Below are 22388 nucleotides of genomic sequence, written 5' to 3'. Positions count from 1 at the left end.
AGTGTCAGTTTCAAGTGCACACTCACTTTACTGAGACTCCCAGGCAAACTTGACATTCCCTGGAGTCACGGAGGGACTTCCTTTGGCAAGTAAGCCAAAAAATAATTAAGATATCAGCAAAAAAGATGTCTGCAAAGCTGCGGTAGGTCATCATTTTTCGTAGCTGCTTTGACAAGAGACCAGAGAGTGACTCTTGACCTTTATCTGCTGATAAATGATAGAATAATTTACTTTTTTAAATTAAGAGAACCACTTTCTTCTAGCAGTTCAACCTTGGCCAAGGTATGAAGTCTACTGAGTGGTATTATATTTATTTATAGCATACTACAGTCGTACTGTGCTTGGGCAAACTTCACACATGCATGCAACGTATTATAATGTAATCACTCATTGCAAGTTCTTAAAGGAAAACTGTACTTTTCTTTCAAAATTTGGGATTCACAATCCTTATGTGAAACATGAAAACACACTTATTCCCCTTTTCTGGGCTTGCCAACAAGAGAAAATGAGTTGGTATAAGCTAGCTAACAATGTACACCATGGGACCTACCTATTTTGACGCTAAAGCCTGAACAAAAAAAACTAAAAAGAAAAGCCAACATTGTACCATTTACACAACTGACCTACAGAGATATTATTATTGTAGCAGCTAACATGAAAAACTACTATTTACTATTTACATGGCAGAGTAACACAACGCCTTGCTAGCCACTTGTCTCAGCGTCACAGATGGAACAGAAGAGCGGATACCCAACTCTCAATTTAAATTTTATTTCTATGCTGCTGTTGTTGACGGAAATCATGTTAGCTATATGAGCTATGTGAAATCAATGTGCCCAGGAAAGTTCATAGAATGTTTAAAATATGGCGGGGTACTGTAAGTATTACATGTTATCATCAATAGACTTGTTTTTCCATGATCACAGCATATATATCAAACGATGAAATGTTTTTACAGGTTTTTTTAGAGGGCTTCAAGTCAAAATATATACCTCCCAATGATGTGAATTGTTAGCTAGCTCATAAGAACTCATTTTATTTTGTTGCAATGCACAAATAAGGGAAATACATGTGTTTCACTGAAGGATTGTGGATGATGGGCAGCAAAATTTAAAACAAAAGTGCAGTCTTCCTGTAATGATAACCGACACAAACCGACTCAAACTGTCACAAAAATAAAAAAAATCATCAACAAATAATACAGCAGTATAAAATCGACACACAATTTAATCCATGCTAATATAGTACATTGATCTATAAGTGACCATATGTTAATACAAACTGATTTAATGGCAATATTGTTCTGATATTTTAGTATAAAGTGCTGTATAAGGGCTTTTTTTTGCCTTAACAGTGTGACCCAGATGATTTGGAGTTAGTAATGCATCCATCTGTGTGCAATGAGGTGTCTGGTGGCCTTGAGCTAAGCCAGGCTGCCTGCATCTCTTTAATTCACTGGATGCAAACGAGTACACATTTGCAGTTGCAACATGTAGCGTGTGTGAAAGGTTTAACCCAGATGTGTACCGACTCCAGCCAGATTGTCCGACTACGCCCAGCAAGATATTACCATAAATTATCAGGAAGTATATCAGCGTTTTCCCATGACACCATGTTCTATGACTCATGAGGAAAGAAGAGAGCCTTGAAAGAACCAGATGATTTTTCCTATTGTGTGATTGCATAACACATTCACAAATACACTACCCTGTATAGTATTTAATGCCTGTTCATGTGCATGTGGGTTTTCCCCACAGAATCCCTAACCTTGAAGTGATCTTCTAGCGTACACTCACAAGGAAGCTTCCTAGAGCTCACATATTCAAATGGATTTGCGCTTAATTCTAATGAAGTAATGGCAAATGAAAAGTATCTCAATAAGTCTTAATAATGATATACAGTTTGTTGTAACTTTCAGGAGATACTGTTGCATAAAGCGATAGAATGCATTCAGGGCGGGTCCTCCCTGCATGGAAAGCGGATACCACCAGATGGATATCAACAACTTGAGTCCTAAGATGCTTGCCATTTCTAAGAGGTTACAAAATGAGTTTGTGAAAGGTTTTACATTGACATTGTGTGCAGTTAATGGACATAATATGCCACCTGGAGCCAATTAAGAGCAATGGGGACACATTCATTTCTTTGTGTTGACCATTATTGTACCCAGGGGTAATTTAGGTAGCTTGAATGAGCCCCACTTATAGGATTTGGGATCTTTGGTGGCACATACAAGAAGGCTATATAGAAGCTGACAGAAATTTTAGTGGGAACAGTTGTACAGCAGGGCAGGGCTTTCTAGAGCGTCTATACCAGGGGTCTCAAACACGCGGCCCGCGGGCCAAATGTGAGGCCCCCGCTTTGATATGAAAGTTTAATGTTAGTGCCGCCCGTGCAAGTTTGATATGGATGCTGTATGGTATCATGTACCCAGAAAAAATTATTACGTTTGATTAATGTTCATGTTAAAGGTTAATAACTGTTAATAGTTATCCTCCCTATCTGTGTGGAAGTGGTAAGTTTTTGGCTATTTAAGTTAAGCTACCTAAACTACCGTTTAGTTCGCTAGCTCTCTAGTTTGCGAGTTAGCATGTGTCAGTTGCACAATATGTTCTAAATAAAAAAAGTATAAATGTGACTATAGTCGTGTTTTGTCATGTCTACAGGGCTCTAATAATGCTTTGTTAATTTTAATCTAAAAAAAATAATTTGTCTACCCACCAACTATATGTATTCTTAAGTTTTTATTATTTGCCGTTTTATTATTATTATTATATTTATTTATTACTGATTGATTGATTTTCTTTATTCTTGATTTGTTCATTTATTTTTCATCTTATTTTGTGCAGAAAAATAAAAATTAAGATATTTGAGAACAGTGGAATGTTTTATCAGAGCTTTTATTGTAGAAAATCGGAACCAAAGCACTGAAAAAGTTTGTATATTTTTCTGTTTTTAATAAATGCGTTTATTTGTTTTTTTTTGAAAACCCAGCCTTGCCCAGACCATAGCTCCAGTGGCCCCCAGGTAAATTGAGTTTGAGACCTCTGGTCTTGCATTATACTGATACTGTAGTGCACCACTCACATTTCAGGAACCATTTCCCTAAGGGTCAATACTATAGAAAAAAACTTACTGTACCATCCACTAAAAGTGAGTCAACACACAGCCATTATTGTCTAAATAGCTATATAATTATAAGCATGGTAGTGGCAGTGGCATGGGCTGTGGCTGCATGATTGCTGCCGGTGCTGGAGAGTTGCGGTTCATTAAGGGAAACATGAATTCCAACATGTACTGTATCACTGTGAAGCAGAATGATGCCCTTTCTTAAGGAACTGGGTCGCATGACATTTTAGCAACATAATGAAACACAAACCCTAGATCAGTGATTATTAACCACAGGGCCACAGCCCAAATTTGGGCCTCAAGCGCCACCTGTAGGGCCGCAAAAGTCTAGGAGTCTTGCACCAGTGGGCGACAAGGGCCGTGGGACTGCGTAGTAGTTTATAAACTGAACACACCAGAGATATGCTAGCCGCTATGCTACTATACGTTATCCATGACACGCTCAGTTACAGTGTAGCTTCCGACCAGATGGTGGGGGTAATGTGTCAGTCAGTTGTTTAACAAGCTAACAGAAGATCAGAAGAAGACGTTCAACTACAACTAGCAATGGATACGTTTTTAAAACAAAAAATGAAGACAAGTGGTGCCAGTCCCCGCCAAAAGACTACATTTTTATGTAAGTACAATCCTGACTTCATCAAGTATGGCTTTGTAAATGAAGGAAGAGCAACATCTGGTTTTAACTTGTGAGCTTGTTAAACTGTGATTGGATTTGATTTATTATTGAAAACAAATTAATAAGATCAATTAAATCTATACAGTGTTAATATTTAATGGGCCCCCAGGCCACTCTGCACTGGAAAAAATTGGGCCTCAACCTCAAAAAGGTTAAGAACCCCTGTTTTAGATGACAATTAATTAAATCAATTAAATTACAAATTTTCCCACTGAGGGACGAATAAAGGCATATCTTAATACCTTGCTGAGGGAGGTGATGGTGATGATGTGGCCAAGAATCCAATGACTAAAATTCATCTGCTCCACCAGTGATGTCATCATGGAGGAGTGGAAGAGGATTCCGGCAACTCTGGTGAATTGAGTGCTAGATAACATGACACTTGACACTTACTCACTGTCAGACATAATCCCTTGTGTTACCAGCTACTTTAGTCCGACAAGAGTGGTCGTGTGTTGACTTATTTTGAGTGGATAGTGAATCTCCTATACTCCAATACAAGCTGTATATTAACTACTCAAAAGTATATCTGAGCATAATTTCTATAGTATTATCATTTGAGGAGATATAGTGTTGTTGACTCTACTCACTTTTGTGAGTTACCACATAATACTGGGAAAATATTGTTTTACAACACATTTTTATTTGTTGCATGAGTATCTTTTCACTGATTTAAAAAATATTTACGTAATTATTGTAGATTTTAGAAACATTTTACATACTCTTTCGTCACTTTCATGTAATTTCCATGTTTAATTAAATAATTAATTAATTAAATAATTAAATAATTATTAGACAAGATTCAGCTTCTGAACCCTCCCCTTGTCTCTTCATTTGTCGATGTTCACTTGCGACACACACTCACACACAAATATGCGTCATACACTTGAACTTAAAATGTGTGTGTATGATTGATAATGCAAGATGAACAGATGGACAGCCCTTAGCCTGGTCAGTGCTTCCAGTAATGACTTACAATCATATATTAACTTGTGTATTCCCGACGTTTTTGTCTCACAGCACACAGCTATGCATTCAAGGAATGCTGAACTAAGATGCTTGACGAAAAACATTATTAGTGAAGCATAAAGAAAAAAACGTTAAACGCTCACTGGTACTCTTACTTGTTTTCAGTGGGAAAAAAATTGCAGAATGTAGTTCATGATGTATGATACACATTAAACCACAAGTATACACAGGAGTCGTTTCACCTCCTTGTGTCAAAGCAGGTGCTCGAGTTTACAACCTCCTAGCTATCCATTTGGGAAACAAATCAATGGATAAGCTGTGGGAAAGGCTAACACTGAAAATCACTTAGAATGTATGTTTCTGTATTATAAGTGATCCTTCTATGGAGTGAGTGTACGCTGCATCATCAAGTCATAACATGAGCTTTAATCTGGATGGCAGATGTACAAACTGCAGTGAATCCAGAACACAGGTGTGCTCCCGGACGCCTGCGTTACGTTAGGCCGCTCTCCAAGCAACAGCCGAACATCTACTTTTTGGCTCTTGAATATGCATTCCAGATTAGAGCAAAGAGGCTTGATATTTGAATGACTGCTGAAAGATATCACACATATGCGCCTGTAACATCTTACAGATGACTTCCTGCTAGGCTAGACTTAACTACATGTGCAAACATAAACAGATTGTGAGACAAAACAGATTGCCTTGTACCTTTCGCCCATGTTGGCCAGGCGGTCCAACGAGGCCTGTGACACCAGGCTCTCCCTGCAAAGACAAAGGCGGTCAATACACCATTATGTGTGCAAATAAAAGCTCACAGAGGATGGGAATGCATACTTTTTGTCCTTTTGGGGCTTCACCAAGGGACACACCGGGATCACCTTTTTGTCCCTACAAAAGAAACAGTCTTTTTATACATTACCCATAGACACTTTGTTTACGTTCACACAATCAGCAAGTAATGAGCTCATCCTTCTCGTTGGTGTATTTGCACAGGCTTGCGGCCCATTTATGCCCTCCAGGAACTCGGTTTACACCAAGCCGGAGAGGAGCAACTGCAAACATTCTTCTCCCTTTTTGGGCAGTACTGTACGGGACTGCTCTGTGCATTCTGGGTCAGTGTTTGGTGTCTAATCACACCAGTGAGAAAACAGCCTGCACAAGAGCTCCATGGGGGGAAAGTGACATGATTGGCTGGCTTGGAATGAAAAAGATTGCATTTGGTGAACTCCTTTTTTAAGGAGTATGTGGGGCATCGTTGACGCAAGCAGTTCAATCAAAGGTGGAACAACTTGACACCTGCAGTGTATCGCTTCCTTCATGTCAGCCAAGAATTGGCCACAGACGAACTTTGTGAGAATTCTCTGCATGTCTGGTTGCTTAACAGAACCAGGAGCGGATTTGCACAAAATTATGTGAAGATTTCAACCCAAAGACGTGATTTGTTTTTTGACACAAAGTCCTATTCTAAAACCTCATTCATCTCAATTTTCTTCTGTGTTTCCACAGTAAATTTGAGAGAGTAGTTAGTGACTGAAATTCAACTTGTCACAATTTATCACCATTACATTCAGATCAGATAACGTAAGCAAAACAAACGTCCATCTTTTTAAGTTTGAGTCAAGCTGGATTGGTTCGGCTCGACTGCATGTTAACTTATGCCGTGACACATTTACGACCATGTGGGCACACATGTTGGAAAATGTTAAAAAACGACTGCATTTTAATAGGTTAACCTGACATGGAAACACTTCTCATTCCGGGATAGCATAACATATAGACGAGTGACATCTGCTTGACATATTTTTCTTAGCAAGCTGCTCGCTCAACAAATCAAAGCTGGAACATATGCTGATGTCAAGCTATTGTAAATTAGTCGGCCGCTCTTGAGACTGCTCTCTTCTCCCAAAAATAATTTTTAAGAGGTGGGAAGAGTTGCTCAGAGTAAAAGAAGAGAGTGGACTTTTTCACTCATATGCTCAACATGTGAAATGTTTTTATTCACATTATTGTAGATCTTGTTAATTGCATTTTGTAATAATTTAAATGCTAATCCTGTAGTGATTCATTCTTTCACAACCAGACAACCTCAGAACTAAACCAGTACGATCAATGATTAAACTGATCGCTAGTCTCATCACAGCGTGGCTGAGTGGGAATTTGCCTGATACTAAGCTGTATAAAAGTCAACTATGTGAACCACTAAACTGAAATTGCCTGTCCATTTTGCCCTTTGGTCATTATTATCTTACCTAAAAAGAGGTAAGATGCCAAAGTACTTAATATTGTACCTTCATTCCAGGAGGGCCAGGCCGACCAGGGTTTCCATGTGGGCCAACTGGACCCTGAAACCAGAGAAATGTGATTAAGACCAACAACAAGAAGTGCTTGTCATTTGCGTCAGTATCATCTGACAGCACGATACAAAGCACTATAAAGTCGTGCCTCACCACTTTGTGGTTCGGATTTCTGTACATGAGTGAATGAATAACAATGTTTCGTGGTTGAATACCACCCATTATTAGTAAAAACAAAAAAAATATGTATATTAAAGCCCCCCTCGACCATCTCTGTGTGGAGTTTGCATGTTCTCCCAGTGCATACGTGGGTTTTCTCCGGGTACTCCGGTTTCTTCCCACATTTTTTCTCCGGGTACTCCTGTTTCTTCCCACATTCCACAAACATGCTAGGTTAAATGGCGACTCCAAATTGTCCATAGGTATTAATGTGAGTGTGAATGGTTGTTTGTCTGTATGTGCCCTGTGATTGGCTGGCACCAGTCCAGGGTGTACCCCGCCTCCCAGACAGCTGGGATAGGCTACAGCACCCCCGCGACCCTCATGATGATAGGCGGAAGAAAATTAATTAATTCATTCATTAATTTTAAAATAAGGAATTCCACCTCACAAAAAAATCACTTATCATGGTTTGTAATGTTGACAAACATATAAATATGCTTTGAAAGATCAGTTTTTACATTTTATGGTGGTTCGGTTATTACATAACAGTTAGCTACCAATTTATATGTTTTTTGTTTTTTTTTCAAGCCGACCGCTTGCTCCCAAAGACAAAGAAAATGTATACATCTTTTATGTTCTTTTGTGCCAGAGGCAAAGAGGTGATGATGCAACTCCACAATAGAAGAGATCATGTATGGTGCATTTTTATGCCAAAAAACATCCAAAAGGTGGCAGATGTGCATTTTTTTCGTGTATGTCTTCCATAGAAATACATGCTCCTCAACAACCAGGAAATGAAAAGGCATTTTACCATGAAGTTACTCATTGAAGGAAAATTTTAATGCATGCACACGTGTGCACGCTCATGCAAACACGTGCACACACACTCCAGTTGCAAATGTGAAATTTGTAAATAGTTAATGTAGTCGTGTGTAAACAACAATTGTTTTGTTGTTTATGTTGTGGCATGGTTTTTTAGACATTTTGGCTAAATATAAATGGCTAAATTTGAGTCAAAATGAAAAGCCATTCTTCTCCCTTTTTTGTAGCGATCTGATATTTTGCTGGAACTTACCTATGTTCTACTGCTGGTTAGTAAAGAACGAGAAAAGGTAAAAACAGTTTTTTGTAATGAAAGATGAGAGTCCAGTCTTTCTTTTGGTATATACCATGTGTATAGTATATAGCCCAACAACAAAGCCGAGACAGCTTTTGAAAAATGGCTGGGATTGAATGAGTTAAGCGTGTTCAAACGTTACCTAAAGCACTGCCTGGAGAGTCAGGACACAGCTCCAGGGCCCTTCTGTTTGTGTATGGGTGCTCTGTAAGACCTCATGTGTCTCCTGCATGTCTCTCCTGCCTCCCCACGTTATGACATATGGAGGTTATTTTCCTTTTCCATGCACTTTTCCACGGGTAAATGAGGTCCCACAATGTGAAGGCCACTCATCCATCACATCATATTCCTCTCCTTCCCCGTCCATTGGCTTTGTCCCACAAACTGTAGGCATGTGATTTAAAACCTGCTTCTTAGGGATATCCACGCCAAATGCTTTAGAAAAGCAAATCAGAGCAGGTGGGCAGTAGTGAAAATACATTTCATCGTTGATAGGATCGTAAATTAATGCAAGCTAGAAAGAGGGGGTCGCCTGGAAAAATAAAGTGTCATAAAGAATTCTTGTGTCCAAGAATTGCTGAGCCGGGAAAACCTTAAAGCATTAAAACATGTTCAAAGGCCGGAGCAGGATGCTACTGTATCTTCTGCCCGTTCTTTGACTTATGCAGGCTTTCCAAAGGTTGTGAAAAGCTTTGCACTGGAGGTGAACGTAAGGGATCAGATTCCACCTGGTGATCCGTTCCATGTCTCTGTTTTTGATCTGACTCTACATTTCAGCTTGTGGGGCGAAGTCAAAGAACCTCCTGCTCCTTTTCGCCTTCAGACGGAGACCTTTCTTTCCCTACGTAGGCGCTGGGCATATGGAGACACTTAACAGAAGCTCATCCACAGACTCTAGTTGCTATGAATTCCCCTTTTTGCTCCATATTAGAACGTATGGAAGCCATTATGAGCAGCAGTAAAGGAGCACAAAAAGGGAGGTACAAATTGCTGATGGTGCAGCAGCCTACTCTGATGACAAGATCATTATAAAAATGAGTCATTGTTGCTTGCAATGGAGACACAATTAGACATTTAGCTGAGCACACATACACTTGCAGACAAAAGGGCACCTGCAGGTTGAAACCGTGAGCACATTTACAATGTGTACCAATGACTTTTACAGGAGGGACACGTGTATGACTACTGTTTTTATGGGCCATTAGTGCACAACAGACCCACTAACACCTCCACTGTGCTATTGATGTCCACCTAACTGTTATTTCCACAGACCTGAGTTGCTAAATAATCGCTTAATACAGATACACTACTATATGAAGGCTAATAAATCTTTTTTTTTGCTACATTCTTTAAATATGTTACTTTGTTGTGCTATTGTGCTAATATTTCTACCATCCAACTGCTGCACTCAAAATACTTCATTCAAAAAGACCAAAAATAAATGTAGTAATCGGTGACTATTCAAGCGGTGACTATTTAGTGGTATTTTGTGTCGAATTTGCAGAAACAGCTGAAAAAACTGTGCGTTCAATTTTTTTGGTTTAATCGGTTCATTGCAAACGCCTGTAATTTTGTATATTTTGCACACAAAATGTCCCCCCCCCCCCCCTATTTTTAATATACTATTGAGAGACTGATAATATCTATTCATTGACAGTATCTGTGCTCTATAGACTGAACTTAAAATCAGAACTGCACTTTTTTTGGAATTTTGCCCACCATTCACAATCTTATGTAAAACATGAATCCTTTTCTTTGCATTATAAGGCCAGAAAACGAGTTAATATGAGCTAGCAATGCACCTCATTGGGACCAACCTAGAGTATTTCGACAATGAAGCCTTCTAAAAAGAGCCTCTAACATGTTGCAGAAACAGCTGAAAAAACTGTGTGTTAAATTTTTTGGTTTAATCGGTTCATTGCCTGTAATTTTGTATATTTTGCACACAAAATGTTTTCACCCCCCCCCCCCCCATTTTTAAAATACTATTGAGAAACTGATAATATCTATTCATTGACAGTATCTGTGCTCTATAGACTGAACTTAAAAACAGAACTGCACTTTTTTTGGAATTTTGCCCACAATTCACAATCCTTATGTGAAACATGAATCCTTTTCTTTGCATTATAAGGCCCGAAAACGAGTTAATATGAGCTAGCTAACAATGCACCTCATTGGGACCAACCTAGAGTATTTCAACAATGAAGCCTTCTAAAAAAAAGCCTCTAACATGATATACATGCTGTGATCATGCATTTACACATACACTGATGATAACATGTATATCATAATAACATATACAGTATGTTATTTTGATTATTTAAAACACTACCAAAATGTATTTTCTCGGCGCATTGATACACATACTTATGTTCCTTTCACCAACAGCAGCATAGCTCCAGTGACAACACTTACAATCTTGGCTCTCCTTGGGATGGCTGTGTCTTCCAGCACAAGATGTGTACTCCAGTCCTCAGCTAAAAAATGCCTATGGCAAACCAGCATCTTGTTTAGACTTTGTCGTGAAATTGAGAGCTAGGACTGTGACACCTGTGAATGACGCTGAGACGAGTGCTTAGCCAGGTGTCAAAAGTGCAAAAAAAGTGTTTCCAATAATGGCATGTTGAGTACACTGTGAGTACATTGTGAATACACTCACAATGAAATTACTGCCTGTCTCTCTTTTTAAAGTAGAAAGTTTATAAAAAAAAAATTTTTTTTACTTGAAAAAGAGGACTTGCTGTGAGGTCATTATTCCTAATCTTTCTAATTTCTTGCACGCTTCTCATGGAAAATTATATAAGTAATAGTCTGAGTGTCACTGTGCTAAATTTGTGTCTGTGGTGTTGAATGATGAATGAACTTAAATAGGTTATTGGTGTGCCACAGCAAAGACCTGCTGAACCCCAGACAAGTAGGTCTTTAAATGCCTTTAATACGATGGGGACAAAGCATTCTTTCTTCACTGCTGAAAGGGATTAGGCTCTAACAGCCTGCACCGGCTGAGGTCTCACACGGGGCACAAAGGCTCTTGGGCAGGTAGTGTTCATACCTACTATTGAAGTACATACTGTAAGTCATACAAAAAGGTGCCTTTTTTGGGGTGGAATACTGAAATATTTATTAGAACTAATGTTTTTTTCTGCAAATATGCTTTTTTTCGGTTGCCGTTGATGATTTTATTGATGATAAAAAGTATAACCATAACACAAACGTATCCAAATGAACCGAACCGTGAATTTATATATCATTGCACCCCTAATATGTACATATTTTCCTCAATAAACAAAGCATGATCAGTGGTAATTTGGTAAATTAGTAAACACAAAATGGATGTGAGAAAACTATTTGTTCAGAAAGGTTTGTCAGGAGAACACACTCACCCGTGGTCCCCTCTTTCCTTGCTTTCCTGGCATTCCCGGAAGTCCTTGAAAACCCTGGAAAGAATCATGTCATCAATAAATACATTTTTATAGTCTTTAATGAGTCTATGAATGTAACTCTAAAAGCATGTAACAAGAGTTGTATTCATGTTGGATTTTATTGTATGTCAAATCAAGTATTTAAAGTAATTTAAACACTGTGTGATGGAAAATTTTATATTTCACAGGTATAACTTAGGTTACACATTGTGTGAATTACTTTATTGCCTTTTGAAGAGCTTCGACATTTGCATCCGAGCACATCCTGCTGTCCCTTCAAAGATGGTGGCACAGCAGGAGGCTATCTGTAACCTGGGGTTAGGGGCAGTGTCGGAGGAGGTCATTCTTTGATCAAAGCTTTACCTTCATGGGACAGGGGACATCAAGAGGTCCCACCAAATGGTTGACCCTAGGAGGTTCTCTCGCATGGGTGTGACAAACGGTGCCAGAAGATTGGGTGTGTAGACTAACCCCCATACATGAGGGTGGCATTGGGGGAGTGACATGAATGTCTCTTTTCTATTGTAATGTAATTCATTTGCATGCTATGGAGTATAAAAGTTCCCGCCAAGAGACCACTCTTGGCCAGACACCTACAGACCGCCATGCATACTGTGTGTTGTCTGACCCCTTTGTTTTGCAAAGGTAATAAAAACTGCCAGAGCTATGTATTTATTTCAGGCATTCTCTATCCTACTTAGGATGATAGAAATTTTTTCCACAACAATTTGGTGTCAGAAGTGGGATTCCTTGGCTGATTGGATCTGGACCTGTGGCGGACAGCGACTGATCATCCTGGAATTATTTTTTTCCTCCAGCCTCTCTGTCATTGACATTCAGAGATTTTCAGGGCTGACCGTCCAGGACTCCAGACCATCACCACTGGAATCTCTTATCAAGAGTGGAACTACGTTTTTTTGATGGTGAGAATCCTGAAATAATTACTATATTTGAGCATTAGTTGCATGTTTATATGTAAGTGTTGTAGTGTTTCCCATATGCACATTTGGTCACTTGTCGGTACGGATAAGATCTCTGGAACATGAGTGAATCGCGTATCAGAGTATACTGGGTATACTTTCATGCTAATAAGAGCTCAGTAACAACATTGAGTGAGTTACGCATGGTATGGGCGGACAAGACCTCAATAATATAAAAAATAAACCAAAAAAATTGTGAGTGAGTCGCGCACCATTGGGCGAACAAGACCTCTGTAATAACAAAGAGTGAGTTGCGCTTGTAGCTGTTTTGTGCTAATGAGACCTCAGTAATAGATTAATAGATAGTAATAGATTAGACAATAGGAGTGAATCATGCACAATTGTATATTGGATATACATTAATGCGAACAAAATCTTGAAGTGATAAAGAGTGGTTTACGCATTATTCATTGGATACAGCTCGGCTTTGTCGTGGATTGTGCCGAAGGAACAACACGGATTCGGGGTGACGACCTTGTCTTAAGGGAATTGTGCACAACCGAGTGACATCTGTAAATATGGGAAATCTGGTAAACAAGCAACTATAGGTAAAGAAAAAAAAATGAGGAAAGCATGCATAAAAAAAAACACTAATATGGGGAACTTTTGAGAACAAGAGAAAGTGAGTTAAACAAAATAGATAAATGAGATTTTTGTTGGGAAAAGTGGTGATAAGGAAAAAAAAAATCACATTGCATTGTTTAAAAGAAAAATAATTATTTGAGAGAAAATCAAAGAGCATTCAAGAATTTTGTTTAGGACATGGAATGTTTGAAAAAAAAATGAAAAAGGCTAAAAACCATTGAGAGCAGAGAGCACTGCTTGCAACTAAGACTTGTAATGATGATCGTTACATAGATGATGAAGATCTGCAACACACACTGACATGAAAAGAACAGACAAGACTTCTCAGAATAGGTCTTCCTTCTCTTTCTCCTACAGTGCCTCAGTGTCTCAGAGTGGACCATGATCTTGATCGCACACCTCCACCCTTGCTCTGCCAACAACCTGACAACAACATCCTGATACAACAACATGCACGATGAGTCCAATATCATCAGCCATGCCATTATGTCCAGTTTCATCTTCACCAAGACCTGAAGAAGATCCAACACATGAGCTGTGTTCTAACTGCAAACGATCCCTTCCAGACATGCATTGTCGCTCGTATCCAAACGGATGCTTAGCAAGTATCCTGTGACTGATGGTGGAGACCATGAGTGGGACAATGGTGTAAGGAAGGCGTGTGGGGAGGCCATAACAGCCCTGCTTGTGTTTAGTGAAGTTGTCCCACTTTCCCTGACAACTGAAGAGTTCTGAAGACGTTTGCTGACATGGTGTTCACGGTGACGACAATCACATCACCAGCCACTAAAACAGAATGTGACCGACTTAGAACTGGATGGATCACACTTTTGACCGGATGGATCACACCTTTGATGCAAGGACAAGCCAAGCACCAGAATCCATGGGTGGCACCAAATGGCCACCTGCAAGGAGGACATCCAGAGGAGAGACTGGAACAGCAATATGACCCTGGCATGTGCAGCAAAAGGAGACTTTGGACCAAAGACTTGATGGAGGACTTTCTTAACAAACATGGTGGAAAGAAGCAAGGAGGTGGGGCGTGATGGGATCATGGCTACTCTGACTCATCTGATGCCAAGGATGATACTGAAGTTGACAGTAACACACACACACACATACACATCTACATGCTCTGTCCTTTTCTTCCTTTTGTTTAGAGTCTTGGCTTAAATCAGCCCCTCTTGCTGATAACTATGTAGGATATGATCTACTTCTCTCTTTTAGAATATGCTATAAGACGACTTAGTAAGGTCATTTCTTTTCCTTTCGACTCTGATGAAACACACTCACTAAGAGTGACAAATTCCTAACCTCTCCAAAGTTGAATGGCAATTATGTTGACTTTGTTGGCCAATCAGGTGAAGTGGACCAAAGACAAGTCACCATTGGATTTTCTGTTTAAGAGAAAATTCAACTTCAAAAATTAAGTTTGTTGGCATATGGTGCAAAGGACCAAATGGCCTATTTTCTAATTCAGATGGAGGTGAAGGTGTAAAAACTGACCCTGATGTTCACACTTTGGTGAAGCAAGAGGCCAATCAGCTGTATGCATATCAAAGGAAGATGCAAACTGTTGACATGAGTGCTCAACTGGTGGAGGAGGTTAAGAATGTACTTTCTCACACGCACGCATACATACACACACACACACACAATTAATGCAAATTGATGCTCTGCAAGGTCTTCAATGCACATCATACCTTTCTATGGTGATGAGAAATTTGATAAAAGATATTGACATAGGGATAGCTGTTAGGGGAATGTTTATCTCACAAATATTTTGTCCTGGGCATAAGTGCTGCCTTGATGCACATTTGGGTTACTCAGGTACCGTTTTTTTGACGTCAATGATTCCATTCCTCTTGGGTCTCTATCTAAAAGAGACACAGTGACAAATGGAATAATGTGGGCCTTTTTTGTACAAGCATGCTATTTTACATTCGATTGGGAATGCACAAACAATTTGTTAATTTATTACAGTCCTAAATTGAATTTTTTGAAAAGTGTTTTCGGCAAAAATACACTCAGAAAGGACTGTCCAGCTGGTTTTTCATTGTTGTGTTGTTTTGTTTGTCTGTGTGAGAGTGAATGTGAGGCTGAAGCCATCTCTGACCATCACTTTGGAAAAAGGAAACAAATGTATTGCAATACAGAACAAACCCAATGATTAGTTTACTAATAGACACTTGCAAAGAACATATTAGGCTGTTCTGCTCTTTTAGCATCAATAGGCATAAATTAAATCTGCTAAAATGTAGATAGTTAATTTAGGGTATGCAGAACCTTCATCTAAAAATTAGCTATTCCAAAAAAGGCCTTGTAAATTAGGACAATCCGACTTTCAAAGGAACTTGGACCTTTTAAGTGTTGCAAATGACATCCTGACATGACGACTATGAGTGCGACACACCGACAGCAGGGTTCTTCAGGGGGACAGTGGACTGTGACTAAAATTTAAATTGACTGAAATTTAAATGTGATTGTTCTTTCAGGGTTGTTCTTGTGTTGTGGAGAGACATCAACTACTATGAACTATTCCAGCCTAACCTTCATTGTTCCACATTAGGAAAGCACATTCTCCTGGAGGAGGAGAAGACAAATGTCATATGTGGCCGAAACATGACATCTTTTTTGTTTAAAACTGTTTAACAGTACTAACATGTACTAACATTAACACTGTAACACTTGAAGTCATTCACACACCGAGCAGGGTGTGTCATCATTTTAACTTCAGTTTGTTCCACAGGACACTTCTTCAGGATCCACAGTTTGAATTGTTGAACTTTTGTTTGATGTGTCCAGCTTCACAGATTACTGTTTTCAGATAACCATCATTTGATTTTACAGGGAACTGCCAATGCTTTTGGAAGTTGACACATGGGAAGTACATGTGTCAAAAGGGGGGAGATTGTCATTTTGTTGAGTAATCATTGTTAAGAATTGGACATGATATATTATTTTTTTTGCTAGAATTGTTTTCTCCAAAACCAAAGTGAGTGAAACAAAGGTGGTAGGTATGAGTTCTAACATTAGAGGTTGATAATGATCAGTGATCAACAGTGTCATTGACACTCCATTGATTGCACAACACACTGAAGACTTTGGTAAGTTACTGTATCTTGTTTTTTCTTTACTATACTACTGTATTTGGTACTTTGCCTTCCATAGTGCCAATGGTCATGCTAATGAGAGCAAATGGTCCATTGAAACCCAAATTTCCAGCTGTGAGCAAGGAACACTACTACAGTGTGACAATGTCCATCTTAATGCAAATTCAGACCAGATGGTGTGTTGGTTTAAATTCAGTGAAACCTTGTGTTGTTTGGCAAAAACTTAAATGCAGAGCTGGATGTTAAAATTAAAGTTAAAATAGATATTGGTGGCATGATGGCAGAGTGGTTAGCACTGCTGTCTCACAGCAAGAAGGTTTGAGAACCTTTCTGTGTGGAGTTTCATGTTCTCCTCATGCTTACGCGGGCTTTCTCCTGACGATTAGAAAATTTTAAGGCTTATTTACAATCAACGTCAATGGCCAAAATATGAACAAAGTGTCAGTATTCAGTCAGACACTACATGATGGTTGCCTACTGCTCTCGAGATTAGTCATGTGTAGAGAACACATCAGACATGTATCACGTAGATGTAAAATGTTGTGTTGCTCATTAATTTTTTCTATGTTCTTGGTGGGTGTCGATTGACCTGACATCTGTTGGCCCTGGGGGCCATGGAGAGGACGTGTTGGAGTTCCAGCAGAGGGAAGACTCCACTGTCAGCGTGGTCATATGAGAGACCTGCACACAGATCGGTCAAGACAGAAAGACACTACCTAAACAGAATGGAAGAAATGTCCATGACGCACTCAACCTTCTCAACTGCGTGTTTGGATGGAGTCCACGAGTTTGCACCGCAAACTCCGGCAACCTAAGAACGAGTGCTTCAATCAAGAGGACTGGCTGGCTGACTGACTGATTGAATACAACATGGTAGAACAACAGCAAGCCATCAAAAGAGGCACAAGGACTTTGACATGATTCGCCAATCTAACATCTCAAATCATACACATCATGTTTACCACATCGTTGATGTCATACGGACAGCATCTACCACAAAAGTTGAAGACAAACACTTTAAGACACCTGGACATCCATTCGTCTTTTTCCCATGTCGCTTATTCTCACTGGGATTGCGGGTAGGCTGGAGCCTATCCCGGTTGACTTTGGGCAAGAGGATGCACTGACTGCCAACCAATCACATGGCAGACACCAAATATCAAAATGAACTGACTGTCGATCAACACCTGCACCATCTATCACAACAATTGAACACATTATAACACAGTTTTCCACATTCCTAACTTTCATGATGATTAATTTACTGACAACCCTGATCTGATGTTTGTTTATCTGTAAATGTACTGTAATTCGTGATTAATTAATAATCAAAAGGGAGGAGTGTGATGGAAAATTTTATATTTCACAGGTATAACTTAGGTTACACATTGTGTGAATTACTTTATTGCCTTTTGAAGAGCTTCGACATTTGCATCCGAGCACATCCTGCTGTCCCTTCAAAGATGGTGGCACAGCAGGAGGCTATCTGTAACCTGGGGTTAGGGGCAGTGTCGGAGGAGGTCATTCTTTGATCAAAGCTTTACCTTCATGGGACAGGGGACATCAAGAGGTCCCACCAAATGGTTGACCCTAGGAGGTTCTCTCGCATGGGTGTGACAAACGGTGCCAGAAGATTGGGTGTGTAGACTAACCCCCATACATGAGGGTGGCATTGGGGGAGTGACATGAATGTCTCTTTTCTATTGTAATGTAATTCATTTGCATGCTATGGAGTATAAAAGTTCCCGCCAAGAGACCACTCTTGGCCAGACACCTACAGACCGCCATGCATACTGTGTGTTGTCTGACCCCTTTGTTTTGCAAAGGTAATAAAAACTGCCAGAGCTATGTATTTATTTCAGGCATTCTCTATCCTACTTAGGATGATAGAAATTTTTTCCACAACAACTGTTAAACACGGACAGCAAAATACTGCCAGGCAAGTGATATTATTAAACCAGTAAAGTTCATTTGTGACATATTGACCAGACGAGGCAGCTCACTTTAATGAAGGGCATTGGCCAGCTTTAAAACAATTTCATACATGGATTAGCAGAGCTCTAAAAGGTCAAAACTAATGAGGGATCTGAGGAACATGAATGCTCTTGAAATGTTAGCTCTGTTAGTTAGTTTCCCTTGGCTCCTGAAATTACACAATAGAGCCTGTTCTTATGAGACTTTAGTTGGTTTGTTACATCATGTAACACGAGAGAAGAGAAATTTAGGGGCGGTTACTTCTTCTTCTTCTTTCTCTATATCGACTTTTCCCTTTAGGGGTCGCCCCAACAAATCAATCGCTTCCATCCAACCCTGTCTTCGGCATCTGTCTCTCTCACACAAACTACACTCATGTCTTCTGTCACTACATCCATAAATCTCCTCTTTGGCCATCCTCTTAGCAGCATCACTGTCACGATTGGGCTGCACCCCCTCGTGACAGCTCTTAGTTTTCCTCTTGGCCTTAGTTCCTGCTCTTATTTTGTAGTATTTCCTGTGTTGGTCTGTTCTGTGTCCCGTCACTTTTACTTTCCCCTTCTACGCGCACCTGTTTGTAATTTGATTGTCTTATTTAGTTCAGCCGGGTGCGTTTGCCTTTCGTTGGTGCATTGTTTGTTCTTTGTTCATTGCTACGTGTTGTATGACAGTGCTGCATTCGCCTGTTTCGAAAATAAAAGCTAAGCTTTTACCTGCACCATTCGCTTCATCTCTGCATCCTGGGGTCGCACCGCAACACCCGCATGCCGAACCGTGACAATCCTTCTACTAATATATTCACTATCTCTCCTCTGGACATGTCCGAACCATCTCAGTCTGGCCTCTCTGACTTTATCTCCAAGGCTTCTAACATGTAATTTCCCTCTGATGTACTCATTCTTGATCCTATCCATCCTGGTCACTCCCAATGAGAACCTGAGCATGCTCATCTCTCTCATCTCCTCAAATAAGTAAAACCACTGTAATATTAATTTCAGGTCAGTAGCTGGAGATAGTGCTTTATCATACGGGACAAAATTGTCGCTTATTGCTGATATCGATAAAATAAAAATGAAATTATACCTAACCTTCAAAAAGGACGGGGTTTTACATGGACAAACATGATAATTGCAAAGAGGCTGTTATTTCTAAAATTATATACAGAACAACAACTTAATTGTTAGCAGCAGCAACAGTACCAATACTGTAATAGCACTAAGGAGCAAACTGCCCAGCCAGCATTAATACCAGTGATGCAGTAAGAAGCAGGTGCATGAACTTAAAAATATATAAAATTGGTCAATCAAAACATGTGGTAAGATAATAATGGTCCGTCAAACCTGAACGTAACCCCACCTTAATCAAAAGACTAAAACCCATCAAGAAAGTGACCTTCACCACAAAAATGACTTTCAGCTCTCATCGAAAGAGTACTGAGTGGCTTGAAGAGCTGTGGTTTTCTTCACCACCACAGCAGGAAAGATTTATTGCAACCCCTTTCTCTGAGTTGGGTCAAACATGTGCTAATGCATGGAAGGTCTCCTTAACAATGGAAAATGCATGTAAGCATTTTGTGTTCACCAGAGAGACAGTGAGGGAGACCGCAACAAGCTTGTTAATGTCAAAGTTAAACATGCTGACGCAGCCAACTGCTAATCCCACTACACAGAGAAAGGTGGATTTAAAAGGCAATTCTTACTGAATTAAAGGTCCCTTATTAATGAAATTATTTTTTATTTTTTTGCCGTTCAAACATAAGTTGAGGTTTCTGTAAGGGACTCGTCGTGTGCACAAACTGGAAAGCCTGGAACAATGTTGCTAGCATGGCTAAAAGGGATACACAAGTCTGTTTTTAGTTTAAGAGGTTAATTGTGCCTTTTAAAAGAAGCTATCACCTCAATAACAGTCTCTACTGACTGAAGGTAATAAACTGGTCAAATATAAGCCTGTTCCTAGCACAGCTGCAAAGGTAAACAAAGAATATTATGATGTAGTTGGACAAAAATGACCTAAAGTAAGGAAAGCAGAAATTGTGATTGTGACCTATCAACACAGCCAAACCCAAGAGACATGTTCGATATCCGCATCAGCAGCCATCAGCTCAGTCTTGCTTATGAATGTGATCCAAAGTCATATTAGGAAATTAGTCTGCAGGCACACGGCAGCCAAAATTTGTGAAATGGCCTAATTAATCTCAATCATGTATCACACAAACACAAACTGTACCGGGAACTCTTGCTCAAAGTTTTTTAAAGTGATCTATTGTCATCATACTCACCGGAGGTCCTCGTTCTCCCTTAAGTCCAGGGGGTAACGCCAGCAGGGAGACGTAGGTCGGGTCCAGGTCAAACGTTTGCAAGTCATCTAAGGCTGCAGGAGTGATGGGAGTAATCGGTGTGGTTTTGACATCCTGAGTTCTTTTGGGGTTGGGTTTCTTTGCAGTTCCTGTGTGTTCATTCTGAAGAAGGTAGGATGTGGAAGGGGAGTCAGTGGTGGTCTGGACTGTGGTCTCTGATGGTCTTGTAGAGGATGGTAAATCTGTTAATCCTTTCCCAACAAGAGTGCTGCTATTGCTTTGTGTTGTGTTGTCTGCTGCTTGGAAAGGTTGTTTCTGTTGAGGTGGAGTTGCACTGATCCAAAGGGGTGTCGTTACAGTTTGAGACTTTAACGGTTTTTCAAACCCTGCATGGTCCTCTTGCACTGATGTATCATTCCACGCAATAATGGGTTCCTGAGCTGGTCGTGAAGTAGGATTCGGGATCTTTAAAGATAACTCTGTTGATGCCAGTGCAGTTATATGAGTCATGTTTGGGTCTGTCGTTACTAGAGGTAGCAGGGGTGCCAAAATAGGCCGGTATGTGTCAGCTTCTCTGCAATGTTTCTTAATGTAATCACAATAGTTCTGAGCAGCCTCAGCCGACGGATAAATGTCAAACTGGCAAATGGCACCTTCAAATGGCACCGCATTGTGGTTGGTTTTGCCCAGTAGGAATGAGCCCTCCAGATCCAGCATCTCCTCTTTCTTGGTATGCAAATATGCATGAAGACTTCTGTTCCCACAAGAGGTGTATAAGGTCACTCGGAGTCCTCGGATTTCCAAGCCCAGACTGTGCCACCGGCCATCGTGAACATCATAGTCGAATGTGACAGAGTTCCTGTGGCCCACGTGGACCAGGACCTGACCCGGTATGAACTGCACACCAAGCTGTACTTTTCTTCTCTTGGACACAACAGAGAAAAGAAAGGCACTGTTGATGCGGTGAACAGACAGACAGAGAATCAGGGAGAGATTGGCGGTGGAGGTGTAGGAAGCGGGAATGACGGTGCTCAGAGGGACCTGGATGCGTGCCCTGGGGGTGAGTATGATGCCAGACTTGAAGGGGATGATGCCGTTAGGGATGGATCGAGAGCGCCACGGTGTTGACCCCCCGCCTGCCCTTTGCACAGTGAGACCCAGCTGCTGAAGAATATCTACATCTTCAGAGACACAGAGGGGAAATGTCAGTGATAGCAAACAGATAAAATATTACAAAAGCTTTTATTTTTCTGTTACATAGAACAAAATGTATGTTTGAGATGCTGCAAATCTAATGCTAAGAGTCCACTGGGCAGGCGCAAGTTGGTGCCAGTTCGCGCCAAAGATTATGTGATTGGTGCGTAGAGGATCACTGTTGCTCCGAATTAATGTTCGCTCGGCATGTTGCCATGTTGCCGTTATTCGGCGCCACAGCAAGCCCCTACGCACCAATCACATAATCTTTGGCGTGAACTGGCGCCGGCCCAGTGGACTCCAAGCATCATTGGCGCAATTTGGCTTGCGCCATTACATTCCAGTGGATTCCAATAGGCGCATTGTTTGCGACATTTGGTTCCACTTGGTGTACACTTTGCGGCATTTGCTTGATGCAAGTGGCATGACGAAGACTTTAAACATTTTGAAACAACAATGTTGTTTGAAACAAGC

The 22388-nt window shown here is 40.3% G+C and overlaps 1 protein-coding gene across 6 annotated transcripts in view; it reads right to left on the bottom strand.

Annotated features, from left to right (window-relative positions):
* LOC131128272 (collagen alpha-1(XXVII) chain B-like) overlaps window positions 1-22388 on the bottom strand; it is a 59995-nt gene that overhangs the window by 32111 nt on the left and 5496 nt on the right. For 5 of the 6 annotated variants that reach the window (XM_058070961.1, XM_058070967.1, XM_058070963.1 and 2 more), the window contains exons 3-7: window positions 20703-21901; window positions 11734-11787; window positions 7066-7119; window positions 5612-5665; window positions 5486-5539 (exon numbers count right to left, since the gene is read on the bottom strand). In XM_058070961.1, coding sequence (XP_057926944.1) covers window positions 5486-5539; window positions 5612-5665; window positions 7066-7119; window positions 11734-11787; window positions 20703-21901 — 1415 coding nt within the window. The remainder of the gene's footprint in view (window positions 1-5485; window positions 5540-5611; window positions 5666-7065; window positions 7120-11733; window positions 11788-20702; window positions 21902-22388) is intronic. The other variant, XM_058070965.1, reaches the window with a different exon arrangement.

This window comes from Doryrhamphus excisus, chromosome 4 (assembly GCF_030265055.1).
Source record: "Doryrhamphus excisus isolate RoL2022-K1 chromosome 4, RoL_Dexc_1.0, whole genome shotgun sequence".
Lineage (NCBI taxonomy): Eukaryota > Metazoa > Chordata > Actinopteri > Syngnathiformes > Syngnathidae > Doryrhamphus > Doryrhamphus excisus.
This window is presented reverse-complemented; position numbering and strand designations above follow the sequence as displayed.